This window comes from Myxocyprinus asiaticus, chromosome 36 (assembly GCF_019703515.2).
Source record: "Myxocyprinus asiaticus isolate MX2 ecotype Aquarium Trade chromosome 36, UBuf_Myxa_2, whole genome shotgun sequence".
Lineage (NCBI taxonomy): Eukaryota > Metazoa > Chordata > Actinopteri > Cypriniformes > Catostomidae > Myxocyprinus > Myxocyprinus asiaticus.
In genome coordinates this window covers 13,639,929-13,656,550 of record NC_059379.1, presented here as the reverse complement: position 1 = coordinate 13,656,550, position 16,622 = coordinate 13,639,929, and the positions used below count along the sequence as shown (strand labels likewise).

At 37.6% G+C, this 16,622-nt stretch overlaps 1 protein-coding gene across 1 annotated transcript; it reads right to left on the bottom strand.

Moving 5' to 3' along the window:
• Window positions 1-177: 177 nt before the first annotated feature.
• On the bottom strand, window positions 178-12,634 carry LOC127426913 (long-chain-fatty-acid--CoA ligase 5-like). The gene is made up of 20 exons (XM_051674048.1): window positions 12,393-12,634; window positions 11,875-11,983; window positions 10,037-10,101; window positions 9,839-9,940; window positions 9,405-9,504; window positions 7,824-8,002; window positions 7,654-7,686; window positions 7,314-7,365; window positions 7,095-7,168; window positions 6,917-6,994; window positions 6,642-6,776; window positions 6,147-6,281; window positions 5,902-5,997; window positions 4,635-4,707; window positions 4,461-4,549; window positions 4,264-4,380; window positions 1,540-1,683; window positions 736-837; window positions 537-608; window positions 178-339 (listed from the first exon to the last, which is right to left on the bottom strand). Exons 1-20 carry the CDS (start codon window positions 12,546-12,548, stop codon window positions 205-207), a joined length of 2,046 nt encoding a protein of 681 aa, XP_051530008.1. The 5' UTR covers window positions 12,549-12,634; the 3' UTR covers window positions 178-204.
• Between the last annotated feature and the right edge of the window lie 3,988 nt (window positions 12,635-16,622).

Sequence of the window (16,622 nt, the reverse complement as noted above, 5' to 3'; positions counted from 1 at the left end):
CTCCAAGAGGTCGAAATATTTAACCTTTGAGCGAGTACAGAAAAACATTACAACACAGACAGCACTTCCTGTAGTGAGTAAATATGTGCGGTCACACCACAGGATATCCAAAAGTTCTGTTGTGTCCACAAAATAAACTGGCCCTTAATCAAGAGTCAGCTGCTCACAGAAACTGAAGATGTATATAGTTCTCCTCTTATTGCTCTACATGTTTGCGTAAAGTCTGTCGATCTGAACTTTGAAGAATTTGGTGAGATCAGCCCTTTTGGCTTTCAGTGTTGGAGTGAGGAGACCGTTTTCTATGGTGAACATATCAGAATGCAGGTACAAATCTTTTACCTTTAGGAAACAAAAACACAAAGTTATTTTTGTTAAACGATGCATAAAATCTAGAGGCCTTTGCAATGTGCATGTCTTTTTCAGGATTATATAATGCGATATTCAGGTACACACACTGTATTTTTATTACACTACAAATAGCCTATAGATGACCGTAGCTCAAAAAAAATTGCCTTATGTATCATAAAATTGCTCACTTGTTCAAAGGACTTCAGCCCTGCTTCACGTCCTAGCTTGATTAGGTCAGTGAGGATGGCTTTCTTAATTTCCTGCAAAAGTATAAATCAGATTAAGTAAACTTATGTCTTGGGATGGAAGCAAACACTTATTCCTTATGCTGAATACTTTGTACTTACATCTTGCATGTACATATTTTATAATCATGTAACTGCACACCTGATTTTTACATAGCTCCACAAATGAACCTTTCACTCCCAGCTTTTCTGCAAAACCAGGTAGCACCTCAGGGTCTGGCACCACTATGGCCACCAAGCAGGACTAAACACATTAAATTGGATATATTATGTAATTATAAACTTAAAGATTTAAGATTAAACTTTTTTCATCAACAGAAAACAATGCAACTTAAAGTGGTAATGACATTCCCTTTTTTATTATTTTAATACATTGCTTGAGGTTCACTTATTAATAGTTTTTTGCACAAATATTTGTAAAACAAGATCATTTTCCACCCTCATTCGGACCCTTTGTCAGAAACGCTCTGTTTTGGTGCTGCTTCTCCTTTAAGGCTTGACAGTAAACGCCCACTGCTATGACTGGCTCTCTGCTCTTGACTGACCTGCTCTCTCCTTACCATCTCACTGCTCACCACTATTGGGCGGGGCTACGGAAGTGAAAAGGTAAAGTAATGTGTTGTTTTGGAGGCAGTCAAATGCAAATGTCTACCGCATTGTGACATCACAAAGTGGAGGAAGTAGAGGATGAGTCGTTTTGGCAGCTTGGTTTAAACAAATGCTCTTTTCGTAGTGTGGAGGAAGTTTTGAGTTCTGAAACTTACAGCTTGGTTTTATAGTGCAATGACCTCTTATATGTCAAAAGATTAAGGGAAGTTTGATTTCTCATGTCATGACACCTTTAAGATAGCAAAACACAATGCAATAAGAATGGCAGTTGCAAATTGTTTGAAGTAACAGTGGATTTGAGGTACTATTATAAGGGCAAATTGAGAATATAATTTACCTGTAAACTGTCACCATGCACAAACACCTGGGCAACTGGAGCACTCCGAATGTAAACATTTTCAATCTTTTCCGGTGCAATGTACTCGCCTTGGGACAGTTTGAAGATATTCTTCTTTCTGTCGATAATCTTTAAGACTCCACTCTGGTAAATTGAACACAAAACATGACTTTAACAATAAAGTTATAACTCTGTACACAGTTTTAATGTATTATATATTTATGTACTGTATATTTGGAAGAAGCAGGGTCATGAAGTTGCTCATTTGAGTTTAATGCCATGTATTATTTCCAAGTAAGCAACTCAGGAAGGTTAATAATCTTTCACTTCAAAGTCCATTATCCCTATTACAGTACATCATATCTTTTAGAATGAAGTAACTGGCAAATGAAGCAGGGCAATTGTTTTGAAAAGGAATATAGGCCTAGGTATACCCGGCTGACTGCGTTGTCTTTCTGAGGACCTGTCCCATTACCCCCACTTGTGGTTTTGGTCTTGCCTACTTACCCGCTTGTCTTTAAGTATGGGGGAATCTCCTCACCCACCACCAGTGTGCAACATCCACCTGGATGATGCAACGGCAGCCATAGTGCGCCAGTACGCTCACCACACACCAGCTATTGGTGGAGAGGGTAGAGTGATGCAGACAATTCAGGGATGGGGATTATTAGGAGGCCATGATAGATAGGGGTCAATGGGGGGAATTTGGCCAGGACACCAGTGTACGCCCCTACCCTTTACGAGAAGTGCCCTTGGATTTTTAATGACCACAGAGAGTCAGGACCTTGGTTTAAAGTCTCATCTGAAGGATGGTGCCTTTTTAGAGTATAGTGTCCCCATCCCTATACTGGGGCATTAGGACCCACACAGACCGCAGGGTGAGCACCCCCTGCTGGCCTCCCTAACACCTTTTCCAGCAGCAACCTTAGATTTCCCCAGGATAATTAAAATAATTTATAATAATAATTTTCTTTATTTATCACACACTTGCACATATACAGTGAAATTCTTCTTTTTCACATATCCCAGTTAGGCTGGGGTCAGAGTGCAGGGTCAGCCATGATATGGTGCCCCTTGAGCAGATAGGGTCAAGGGCCTTGCTCAAGGGCCCAACAGTGGCATCTTGGCAGTGCTGGGGCTTGAACCCCCTACCTTCTGATCAGTAACCCAGAGCCTTAACTGCTGAGCTACCACTGCCCCTGAGGTCTCCCATCCTGGTACTGACCAGGTTCAACCCTGCCTTAGCTTTAGTGGGCAACCAGGCGGGGTGATATGGCTGTAAAAGTTAATTATTTTTTCTCATTTTGATTTTCAATATTTTGCACATTAAAAAATGTTTAACTGTAAAGTTGTGTCGTCCATAACTGCTGTAAAATATAAAATATATGCAGTTTCTTTTTAATTTGTTTCTCAATACACTGCATAAAACTTAATAAAAAAAAATAAAACTTTATTCTATAAACCTGTGTGATCCATTAATAGCTACTAATACAAACCATTTAAATTATATGCTTTGGCTTGTCATTTATGTAAGATAACCATAAATACTGTAAAATTGTGTAATATATAACTGTAATATAATTTTGCTGATATTAAGTTATCCCAAACAAGTTACATAATGTTGAATATATTCATTTATACTAAAATAAATATATGCTTCACTTACATTCCACTATCTGATTATAATAAATAACTTATGTTAAAAAGCTTCCATTGACGTCATCATGGTGAAAATACACCAATCACTTGGGTAGGCAGGGTGTGGGCTCCTGAACGTGATGAACTCTGGGATACACTTAGCCCGAGAGACAGCTGCAAAGCAGTATTCGCGCTAGTGTGAGTTAAGTGCACTGAGCTTTGGCATGTTTTAGACATGCACTTCACATGCATGCGCACTCAAGTGGCCAAGACCGCAATTGTGGGTATGGGGACAGGGCCTACGTATACTTTTCTTACCGTGAACAAATAGGTACGTGTTTGACGCATGCGCACTACAACTGCTTTGTGACACACACACACACACACACACACACACACACACGCACACACTGGCTGCGTCCAAAACCAGGAAAATGCTGCCTCCGGAGGCTGTATACGGAAGTAGGATGAAAATAAAGTGCTTTTCAAACTGTTTGGAGACCAGTTTCCTTAAGAGTTCCATTCATTCAAAACATTTGTCAGTTGCTGATTAGGCAGCAAGTCAGCTGCCTACGTTTTCGAATGCAGCCTCTTCTAGTACTGTCAATTGCTAGCACATGCGCAGACTACGCAAACGGTCAAGGACCGTGTGCGTGAGTCAAGAACATCTAGGCTGCGTGTGGTCAAGCCGTGCGGCTGTGCTGATGATGCAATTTGCGTCTCACATACTGTGCGGGAGCGATCCTAAACGCACACACCCGAAATATACTTTGGCTTTAAAGTAGCCAGAGTATTCAAACAGAGTACTTGCACTAAAGGGATTAGTGATTATAAGCCAGTGATCAATGTGGTTATCTGTCTATTTGAAGTTTCCATTTTTAAAGAACACTTAGGTTTTGTATAACAACTGTCAGTTGGTATTTTGGAACTTTTGGGTTTTATTCTTGTCCTCAATTTGTATACTTGGCTACCTGCTTATATCACTTATATACATTTCTTTCCATTCAAGTTGCATTGACAAGAAATTGTCTAATATGACGATAAATACACATTTAAATGTTGCAACATTGCATTGAAGGATCTCACAGGCAGCCATTTGCCGATATCCCCAGTGTGCAGCCATCCGTCTTTGTCCAAAGCCTCAGCTGTCTTTTCCGGGTCATTGAGGTATCCGAGGAACACATTCTTTCCTTTTACGCAAACCTGAAAAAACCACCAAAGCTAGTCTATGAGCGGTTGTAATGACATATTGTTATAAGATTTGTAAAATTATATTTCATTACCTCCCCTTCACCGTTGGAGGAGAAGTAATTCATTTCCTCAACATCAACAAGTTTGACAGTATTACATGAAACAGGAATGCCAACGTGCCCTGAAATTAAGAGTAGATAAACTGAATAAAATTCAGAGTGTTACTGTATATGACAAAAACATTATTGTCAGTCAGAGGAACCCACCAGCTGTCCAGTCGCCAGGCATGGAGAAAGTGCAGGCAGCAGTGCACTCTGTCTGGCCATATGCCTCGAATATCTGGAAAGCAGGCCAGGGACAAAAAAAGTCAGCTCTGGGTCACTGTGACACCAGATCAATACACATATACACACACTGTTTTTAGGACTTTGTATCATAGTATTTTTAAAGGGATCAAAACATTAATTTTTAAACTATTTCCCCTGAGGTCCACTTACAATTAATAATAAGTATTTTAGTGTTCAAAACAGTCATAATTAATTTTTTTATGACCATTTGCACCCTCTCTCTCTCTCTCTCTCTCTGACCCATTGAATTAAATGGGCTATTTTTTTGCTGGTGTGCTTCTATGTAAACTTCCTCTTCTCATGTAAACAGCACATTTCTACACTTACTCGCAAGTTACAGGTTTGCTGTCATGTCCGACATAGATTTTAACTGACCCATCCTTCAACAATACCCTCTTTACAAAAACTACATTACACTGGACAGGTTAACAATCTGTGCTGAAATGTACTGCTCTATCTTTTAAGTGCAAAACAGTTGAAAAATTAGTAGTTTTAATGTTGTTGTTTTTTGTTTTTGTTTTGTTTGTTTTCTGTGATTTAATTGCTATCATAAAGGGGGAGAACAAGATGACAGGGGGCTTTAGGGGGCTTTTCTTTAATCTTTCTGTATTTTTTATATACAAAATTGCATAAAATTTGCCCACATTTTTTCCCCCCCTGGTATTCATTTTTCTTATGTATGTATATGTACAGTATATATATATATATATATATGTACAGTATATATATATATATATATATATATATATATATATATATATATATATATATATATATAATAAATTTAGGACTATGTATTATAATTTATAATGATTCTTATGTATTTATGATGACGTGTAATTCGCACCCTGCTGTTAAGATCCGACTGAAAAGATAGGGGACCCAATTAAAAATAAATTCATTATTGACATGGAAATTAAAATCATCATTTTTGCAGCCATTTGTGGGTGATATGTTTGCATAGTTTAATGAATGGTCTTGAAAGGTCAAGGAAAATGTCTTCATGATATGACCCCTTTCAGAAAACTCTGAAAGACCTCTAGAAGTCCAAAATTTAATACTGCTGACTTTTAACATAGTTTCCAAAATCTGAACATGGCTCTCTCAAGACAAAGTTTATATATTTTTGGACTCTTATTTCAATTAGGTGTAGAAGTGGGACCAGAAGTACATTTTGTTTTTTTACCTGGCACCCGAGGCATGCCCTCAGAAAGCTGAGCACAGAAGGAGAGATGGGAGCTGCACCTGTTACCATCACCCTCACACGACCCCCTAAAGATTCCTGTAAAAAACAATTAAAATCCTTCTTGAACCATACCCCACAGGAATACACAATCAAACTTTATTTTCAAAACCATCTTGCTTGCTTGAACTAAAAAAAAAAACCCCATATAAATTCAAAGCTCCTCCCTTCTGATCTCTTGGGAATACCTGCACTTTGTGGAAAATGAGTTTATCCCATATGCTGTCGTTCCTGATGATGCCCTGCTTCACCTCTGCATGTTTCCTCTCAATGGCAAAGTTCAGCAGCCATTTCTTTAACGGAGTCTGGGCTCCACTCTGGACCTGAACAGATAATTTTGGGGAAAATGAAAGGCTTGTATAGGAGCATTCATATAAGTAACAAATAATACAGACAATAGTACATACTGTATAACAATGAAAAAAAATCAGAACAACAGAAATTCATGTCTCAGTAGTGGTCAATGCTACCGGGCAAGCATCAATATTAGGCGTACGCTTGCTCATACTTAGCAACCGTATAGCAACGCCCTGTCAACCACCCCAGCACCATAGTGGCAACGTTTGCACCACCACTGATTTAAATTTGGATTAAAAATATAATCTAAATATAAGATTTAGATTCAAAATATACAGTATATTTACCATGAGAATGTTGACTCTGTATGTACTTTTATACAGTACCTTGTCATAAATACGATTCAGAAGACGTGGAACCACTGGGAATATAGTGGGCTGCAGGGCTTTCATGTCATCTGGTAGAAGTCTGATATCACCTTGAAAAAATCCAACTCTGCCCCCAGCACCGTACATCACTGTCTGGTATACATACATAAAAACAAGCACTTCAGTGTTCTTCTGTGACTGTACAAGAAATCCATTTATATTCTTTATAAAGCATTCATATGCCATAAAAAAAAGCACTTTAGCAGAGTGCCAGATATGAGAAAGTGCTTTACCTGTACAACTCTCTCAAACATGTGTGCCAGGGGCAAAAAGGAGATGGACACATCAGTTGGAAAGGGTACATAGACATTCTGTAGAAATTTAGGTTTGACATCCAACATTAAAACCTACATTCACTACATAGTCTCTGCAAATATCATGTAGCCATCACACTGACATACAATACAGCACCTCAAAGCTCTGAAGCACACCGGCTGCATCTGCAACTACATTTTCATGGGTCAGCATGGCTCCCTTTGGATCCCCTGAAGCACAGAATACTAGTATTAGAGCTCAAACACATAGTACACACTGTACTTCTCTCTAAACTCTGGCTTCAGAGCTATAAATGTGGTCTACAGTGTTTCTTACGATCATAGAATAGAATACAAGACACTGCATCACACTTACCAGTGGTTCCACTAGTGAAGCAAATAATGCTTAAGTCCTCTGGCTTTGGAGGCTAGAAAAATAACATATATAATTTAAATAATATTTACTAAATTAATCATAATAAAATAATTCATAATTAAGTTTCACAAATAAATGAACTTCTTGGTAGGGGAGCACAGAAGTCTTGGAATACAGCATTTGTAAGTTTGATGGGCAGCATACAGCTTTGAAATGACATCAAAGTGAGTAAATAATGAATTTATTTTTTATTTTATTTTTTTTACTTCTTTGTGTGTGTGTGTGTGTGTGTGTGTGTGTGTGTGTGTGTGTGAACAATTCCTTAAAACCCATTACTTACAACTGGTTTGTGAAGGTTGTCTTTCCCAAAGGCCTGAAAAAAAAAAAAAAAAAAAAAAATTGGGGAAATATATTCTGTTTAAAAGGTACAAGATATCTGAGCCTTTAATATTTGTATAGTTGTTTTATTATATAGTTTTACTTTAGTATCAGAGAGAACTATTAGTGTACCTCTACATCCTTTAGGTTCAGAACGTCCACTCCACACTTAGATCCTCTCTCACTCAGTGCAGCATCAAAGGGGTCCATGAGGATGATAGTTTTCAAAACAGGTGTGAGTTTTTTCTCACAGTTAGCCAGCAGCGTTTCTGCCTTATCCTGCTTATCACACAGTACTATGGATATCTTTGCTGCAGAAATGTACAAATTTAATGTACTGGTACTTGCATCAGATAAAGTCTAAAATCACAGTAGAATTCAATATTGAATAAGCTTGAAGGAATATTCCGGGTTTAAAACAAGTTAAGCTCAATCAACAGCATTTGTTGTATAATGTTGATTACCACAACAACAACAAAATTAATAATAATTTTGACATGTCCTTCCTTTTCTATAAAAAGAGGCACTTACAATGGAAGTAAATGGGGAACATTTTTAGAGGGTTGAAAGGCAGAAATGTGAAGCTGATAATTTCACAAAAGCATTTATATTAGTTCTTTTAGTTTTGTGTATTTATCTGTGTATTTTTAAAAGACTTGTGTATTATTTAGATGTAAAGTTGTTTAAATCGTCCTTTTTACGGTCGTTTTTAGGTTGTTTTTGTCAAATTTGATATAACTTTAGTAATATGAATCAAATCGGTCAGTAAGCGATTTTATCACACTAAAACAATTTTAACACACATATTATTAACGTAACACAAGTATTTTATCGTTTATGGATTGACCTCATACACTTCCACTGAAGATGTGTCTCTAGTACCTCAATGAAACCCAGATTTTTCCACTTTACAACAAGGAATCTATCATTAGTTAATACATTAGGTATCATGAACAAACAATGAACAATATTTTTTACAGCATTTATTAATCTTTGCTAATGTTGGTTAATGAAAATACAATTGCTGATTGTAAGTTCATGTTAGTTCATAGTGCATTAACTAATGTTAACAAATACAACTTTTGGTTTTAAAAAATAATTAACATTAACTAAGATAAACAGATGCTGTAAAAGTATTTTTCATTGTTAATTCATGTTAACTAATGTTGTTAACTAATGTTAACAAATGGAGCTTTATTGTAAAGTGTTAAAAAACATCAAACAGGTTTCCCCAAACACTTCCTGCCTGCCATTGGTCTGTAAATAGGTCCTACCACAAACTCACACCACTGGTGCAGACATGTTGGATTGCTCAAACAAAAAGAGCAACATTGTGAAAGCAGCACAGAGCCACATCATTTACACTATTCTGTATTTCAACCTATGAATGACTTTCTTATAGTTATCTATCCACGTTAAACTGAGATAGGAAAATATTTTTAACATTAAAAATCACACAGCAGCACCTTTATAAATGTTATGCTACTCGTTAGTAATAGAAAAGGAAACTTTACAATTGTACAAAGGCAAGAAAATTATAATTATTTTGAACTCTGGAGGCAGAGGTAGCAAGGTCATCAGGGTCACTATCACAATAAAGTCATCTTTCTCTGAAAAGTGGATTATCAGTCAGTGGAATTCAGCAGGTGTTGTTCCTAAAGCTGCTCTGACCAACACCTCTAATGAAGCATCCAAATGAGCAGGCTTAATTACCTCTATTAATGATGAAGACAAGAGCCTCAGGTCCCAAGGTGTCATAAAGAGGTACCGCCACCATGGAATAGGTATAGCAGGCCAGCTCAGAGATAATCCACTGAATGTACGGAAGAGAGGTGGGTATATGTACATTTTTCATTTATGCATTTGGTGATTGATATTATCCAAATCGTATTACAGTGTATTATATATTTAATCAGTTTGTGTGTTCCCTGGGAATCTAATCCATGATACTGGTGTTGCTAGTGCCATGCTCTAAATAACTCAGAATGTACACTAATTCACTAAGACAAATCTCTTTAAATAGTGTAATTGGCTCTCTTTTCTTCATGTGATTAGGGTCCTTAGTACAATATCAACCCCCTTTTCTGTGTTGATTGGAGATATATTGTACATTTTTACTGACAGTAAGAAAAGACTTATTGTGTCACCTCTGGTCGGTTCTGGGCGAAGATGCCAATAAATGATTCTTGTGATGGCTTTAGACCACGATGGAGAAGCGCGGACCCCAGGAATTCAGCTCTGTCTGAAACCTGAGACAACCAGAGGCAAGGATTGAAACAAAGACTTCAGCTGTGCTGCCTCTTTGAATTTTATCTGAAGATTCTGTTTCTGATTGGTATAAATACCTGTTTGTATTTAAGCCACTGAAAAGGTTGCCCTTTCTTTCTGTACCCCAAACACGGCCCATTTCCTGCATGGTAGAGATTACATTTCTTACAGACCAATCGTGCCATAAGTGGATATCAGATCAAGTGCACCACAGAGTGCACCAGGATGTAAAAAAAATGTTTGTATAGCTAGCACTTTGTACAGTGCATCCGGAGAGTATTCACAGCGCTTCACTTTTTCCACATTTTGTTATGTTACAGCCTTATTCCAAAATGGATTAAATTCATTATTTTCCTCAAAATTCTACAAACAATACCCCATAATGACAATGTGAAAGAAGTTTGTTTGAAATCTTTGCAAATTTATTAAAAATAAAAAACGATCACATGTACATAAGTATTCACAGCCTTTGCCATGACACTCAAAATTGAGCTCAGTGCATCCTGTTTCCACTGATCATCCTTGAGATGTTTCTACAACTTGATTGGAGTCCACCTGTGGTAAATTCAGTTGATTGGACATGATTTGGAAAGGCACACACCTGTCTATATAAGGTCCCACAGTTAACAGTGCATGTCAGAGCACAAACCAAGCCATGAAGTCCAAGGAATTGTCTGTAGACCTCCGATACAGGATTGTATCGAGGCACAGATCTGGGGAAGGGTACAGAAAAATCTCTGCAGCATTGAAGGTCCCAATGAGCACAGTGGCCTCCATCATCCGTAAATGGAAGAAGTTTGGAACCACCAGGACTCTTCCTAGAGCTGGCCGCCTGGCCAAACTGAGCGATCGGGGGAGAAGGGCCTTAGTCAGGGAGGTGACCAAGAACCCGATGGTCACTCTGACAGAGCTCCAGCGTTTCTCTGTGGAGAGAGGAGAACCTTCTAGAAGAACAACCATCTCTGCAGCACTCCACCAATCAGGCCTGTATGGTAGAGTGGCCAGACGGAAGCCACTCTTCAGTAAAAGGCACATGACAGCCCGCCTGGAGTTTGCCAAAAGGCACCTGAAGGACTCTCAGACCATGAGAAACAAAGATTGAAATCTTTGGCCTGAATGGCAAGCGTCATGTCTGGAGGAAACCAGGCACCGCTCATCACCTGGCCAATACCATCCCTACAGTGAAGCATGGTGGTGGCAGCATCATGCAGGAACTGGGAGACAAGTCAGGATCAAGGGAAAGATGAATGCAGCAATGTACAGAGACACCCTTGATGAAAACCTGCTCCAGAGCGCTCTGGACCTCAGACTGGAGCGAAGGTTCATCTTCCAACAGGATAACGACCCTAAGCACACAGCCAAGATAACAAAGGAGTGGCTCCGGGACAACTCTGTGAATGTCCTTGAGTGGCCCAGCCAGAGCCCAGACTTGAACCCGATTGAACATCTCTGGAGAGATCTGAAAATGGCTGTGCACCGACGCTCCCCATCCAACCTGATGGAGCTTGAGAGGTCCTGCAAAGAAGAATGGGAGAAACTGCCCAAAAATAGGTGTGCCAAGCTTGTAGCATCATACTCAAAAAGACTTGAGGCTGTAATTGGTGCCAAAGGTGCTTCAACAAAGTATTGAGCAAAGGCTGTGAATACTTATGTACATGTGATTTTTTTTTATTTTTAATAAATTTGCAAAGATTTCAAACAAACTTCTTTCACAGGGTATTGTTTGTAGACTTTTGAGGAAAATAATGAATTTAATCCATTTTGGAATAAGGCTGTAACATAACAAAATGTGGAAAAAGTGAAGCGCTGTGAATACTTTCCGGATGCTCTGTATATATTGACGTGTCATAAATTCCTTTCATTTCAAAAGAATGTCAATATTTAGTGACGCTGTAAATTTTACCAGGCGCCTAACCTGAGACACGCAGTCCTCTTTGGTAAACCTCATATAGAGTTTTGGCATCCTGATACAAGGAAGATATCAAGTTGTCATCTTTCATGAGAGCTGATTTTCTAGCTCCACCCTGTAAAAAATTGCCAGTGAAACTGAACTACTGAAGCGTTACCAGAACATCCATTTAAAAAAACAAACATAAAAAACAATAAGCAGTGATTCTCGTTAAAACTGTATTTTGGACAATAAAACACTCTTGAAAGCATTAAGCATCTTGCACTTTCTGGCACATAATATAATTTCACTATATGTATATTGTTCAATACATACAGTTGCATTTATGTAATTTTCTTAGCAATTACATCTGACTGCTGTCAAAAAACATGCCATCATCCCACCTTTGTATCCTACATCAATTCTGATTAATATTTTGATTTGTTAGCATTTATTTTGGGTCCCAGTGCACATTCCCAGTGATTAAACAGGCACATCTGTGTTTTAAAAGACAATGCTAACACTTTAACACACAAAGCACGCACCACTATGCCTACACTCTGATGGTTCAGGTATGTGGGTGGCTGCAGTGGTTTAGGCCTGGTGTTGAGAAGGAGCAGGGCTATTGCTGCAAGACTAAACAGAAAAACCAGCCCTGAGGTGGACAGTGGGGTGAAAAGGAACTCAAACAAGAACTCCATGACGTACAGGCTCTGTTGGGGCTGCTGGAGAAAAATAACAAGTAAAGAAACATTGTTAAGGAAATATCTGGAGTAATATGAAAGAGTTGGTTTCATCTATAAAAAAAATTGTATTTCCTTTTTTTTTTTTTTTTCTACGTGACCATACAGTTGTGCTCAAAAGTTTGCATACCCTGGCAGAAATTGTGAAATTGTGGCATTGATTTTGAAAAGATGACTGATCATGCAGGTTTAAATGGCAATTAAAGGTTAATTTCCCACACCTGTGGCTTTTTAAATTGCAATTAGTGTCTGTGTATAAATAGTCAATGAGTCTGTTAGCTCGCACGTGGATGCACTGAGCAGGCTAGATACTGAGCCATGGGGAGCAGAAAAGAACTGTCAAAAGACCTGCGTAAACCTGTGTGTGTCACCTTGTGTGTCTGTAACAAGGCCAAATATTCAAGGGTATGTAAACTTTTGATCAGGGCCATTTGGGTGATTTCTGTTACCATTATGATTTATAAAGGAGCCAAACAACTATGTGATAATAAATGGTTTCATATGATCACTATCTTTAAATAAAATAGTTTTTTACATGATCAGTCTTATTTTTAAAATCAATGCCAAAATTTCACAATTTCTGCCAGGGTATGCAAACGTTTGAGCACAACTGTATATATGTAAGTGAATTTACAGGCAGTTCAAGGTCACTGTAATTAGATTTCAGTGCTGCTTTCATGCTGATCAGATTAGAAGATATGGAAAGATTGATGAGGAGTGCAAAGGCATTGATAAAGACAAACATTAGTGAGTAAATGGGTGTATGGAGGCCAAAGTCTTCAGCACTGATTTTGTAACCATTTTCAGCTTCAAGAGCATCAGCTAGTCTTTGTCGCAGGTACTAAGAAATCTCAAATGGTCACCCAATCTACTTATAAACCTGTATTTTAAAGGACATATTTTAAAGACCTGTATTTTCAAGACTTTTTTTAAATGCAATAACCAAAGTTTTTTTGTTTTGTTTTTTAGGATTTATAGTATTTAGAACATTTCCATCAAACTAAAATTACCTTCAAAAGATAATTGTAATAAAGGGTTCACCAACTTTCTCTTATCAGTGTACTAGCAAAAGCTATTTAACAGATGACTTATGAATGCAACTTGCTCTAAGAATACAATACTTATTTTTGTATGCATGATAAAAAAAATTTAGCTAAATGTAAAACATCCTTTCAAGTTATTTTTAAAATAATTTTATCTCCAATTGCAGTTTTTTATTTAAACCCAATAAATGTCGTGTCAGAACAGCAAAATCATCATTGACCTGTTTAACTATAACAGTCAGTGACATAATAAAATGCACATGCATTGTAAAACGCAATTGTATTGCAACGATTAAAGATCAAAGCAAATGTTTTTAACAGTCTAGTACCTGGGTAAACTGAAGGAGTCTGCCGTGTCAGTTAAGTGATAGAGCTGGAGAAAAAAGACCTGAAACAGATTCCCTTGAGCAGGTCTGCAAGGCACAGGAGAACTGAGGAAGATGGCATAGTCGCAGATCCAATAAAACAGCTCACAGCACATGAGTGACCTTTGAACCAATTGCTGCTATCTGTTCTCTGGTAAAACCAATCACTGTGGACAAAAACATAATCATGTGTGAATTTAATCCAGAAGCAAATGTGTTGCTGAAGCATCATCAGAGTTTAATGCCAGCACACTTGTCCTGTGCAAAATGGAAACACAGTTGTAAAATTACAGTGCCACTATTAAAGGTGGACTATGAGATTTGCCTTTGCTGGTCAGTGTGACATTGTGGTTGAAAAGTTGCACAGGTCAGGTGAAAATATTGTATTTAGGTTTAAACACCTCCTATCAATGGCAGTCCACTAGAACACTGATATCTAAAAACTAAATTATCCGAATATGGCTGCAGCTTCATGTCCGGTTTAAGATATCTACCACAATAGATCTACTGTATACTTGCAGTGTTGTGGTAAGCCCTAATTAATTTTAAAACATTTTATGCATAAACAATACTTAAAGAGATAGTTCTCCCAAACATGAAAATTCTGACATCATTTACTCACCCTCATGTTGTTTCAGACCTGTATAACTTTCTGTCCTCCATTGAACACAAAAGGAGATCCACATATACTTTCATTGAAAAAGATGCAATAAAATGAATAGTGACTGAGACTAACATACTGCCTAGCATCTACTTCTGTGTTCCACAAAAGAAAGACATATGGGTTTGGAACAACATCAGGGTAAATGCATGGTGACTGAATATTCATTTTTGGTTAAACTATCCCTATAAAATTACACAAAGAAGTTCATTGAAGTTGATTGTGGAAAGCACCAGAAGTTGAGTAAAATAGTTGGTTCCACTCACATATTGTTTGCAGGAATAAAGTATGATTACCTTTTTCTCTAGTGGTTTGCAGTAACATTTTCTTGCTGATTCAATCCATCATTTACAGCTTTGCAGGTTAAAGTGGCCCCCAGGGACCCCCCTGGGACCCTAAAACCCTTGTTAACAAGAAAGCGGCACCAAGCCAACCATATCACACTTCCCATTAACACCTTTCAGCCTTTCAGTCAAGCATGACACAACATGACCTTATGAACACACTGTTTTCTTACCTCATTATCATTATCGCAGCAGTTTAGGAAGAGCAGCCCAGCTGAACTTTGACATTTCACCGTAATGCAAGATAAGATGGAAGCACCTTTGGATTTTGTAATCTGTACTGATAATAGGCAACTAAATAAACTGAATGGAAGCTGTCAAGGCTTCAGTCTTAACTACTGATGTACAATTTAGGTCCAGGGTTGGGAGGGTTACTTTTGAAATGTATTCCACTACAGATTACAGAATACATGCTATTAAATGTAATTTGTAACGTATTCCATTAGATTACTCAAGGTCAGTAACGTATTCTAAATACTTTGGATTACTTCTTCAGCACTGGTAGATTTTTTCACTTGTTTTGACTATAAAAACTCTGCCAGTACAGTAAGACAAAATACACATGTTAAAAATACATTCTCTGAAAAACCTAAATGTCTTATGCAGTGTTGTTTCTAAAACAAGATAAATCAAACTGATCTTGTTTTAAGGATTTTTAGATATTTTTACAGGAAAACATTTCAAAAATTATTATTAAGAATACGATTTTTGCCCTAATATCAAAGGTCTTACTAGAAAAAAAGAAATAATGATCCAACGTGAATTTTCTTGATAAAAAATATGATCGTGCCTGGTAACGTGCATGTAAAATGGCTAGAAATAGCATTTTAGCTTAGCGTAAAGCTGACAATTTACACAAGGTTTATTTCTGTTTCTTCTGCTCCAAACTTACTTCAAACTTACTTCTCTGTCTGCTCGTATGAATGTAACACATCATGAGAAAGTGTTTCACCGCTGTTCAAATGCACTTTGGTTTGCATCATTTATATGTATAAATGTTTTCCATCTGAAAGCACTAAATAAAATGACAATAAAATGCAAAGTAATCTCTTCTGTAATCAAAATACTTTTTGAATGTAACTGTATTCTAATTACCAATGATTTAAATTGTATCTGTAGTGGAATACAGTTACTTATATTTTGTATTTGAAATACGTAATCCCATTACATGTATTCCGTTACTCCCCAACCCTGTTTAGGTCAAAGTTGAAATGACATACAAACACTATCAAACTCATACAAAAGGTTTCAAAACTTCTTACCTTTCCCCATAAACAAGAGGGAAATTAGGTAAACAGCCTGTACTTTGTGATTGCTCACTTAAGTATATGTACAAAACAAGTTCAGCTAACTAGGCAATAGTACATCCTGGCCTTTAATCTCAGTTGTTAACTGTAAACCAATGATTGTAATTATGCATTGTTAAACAAATGCCTATTTCAATTTGGTTGTTTTAATCAAAGATCTCACCCTGGGGGCATGGGTAGCTCAGCGAGTGTTGACACTGACTACCACCCCTGGAGTTGTGAGTTCAAATCCAGGGCGTGCTGAGTGACTCCAGCCAGGTCTCCTAAGCAACCAAATTGGTCCTGTTGCTATGGAGGGTAGAGTCACATGGG

Excerpts from the sequence above, each read along its gene's own strand:
- LOC127426913 (XM_051674048.1), bottom strand. The coding sequence starts at position 12,548 with ATGGAGTTCTTGTTTGAGTTCCTTTTCACCCCACTGTCCACCTCAGGG. Across the intron at positions 7,687-7,823 it reads TGAACCTAAAGGATGTAGAG|GCCTTTGGGAAAGACAACCT; the intron begins GTACACTAATAG and ends TTTTTTTTTCAG. Across the intron at positions 7,169-7,313 it reads CTTCACTAGTGGAACCACTG|GGGATCCAAAGGGAGCCATG; the intron begins GTAAGTGTGATG and ends TCTGTGCTTCAG.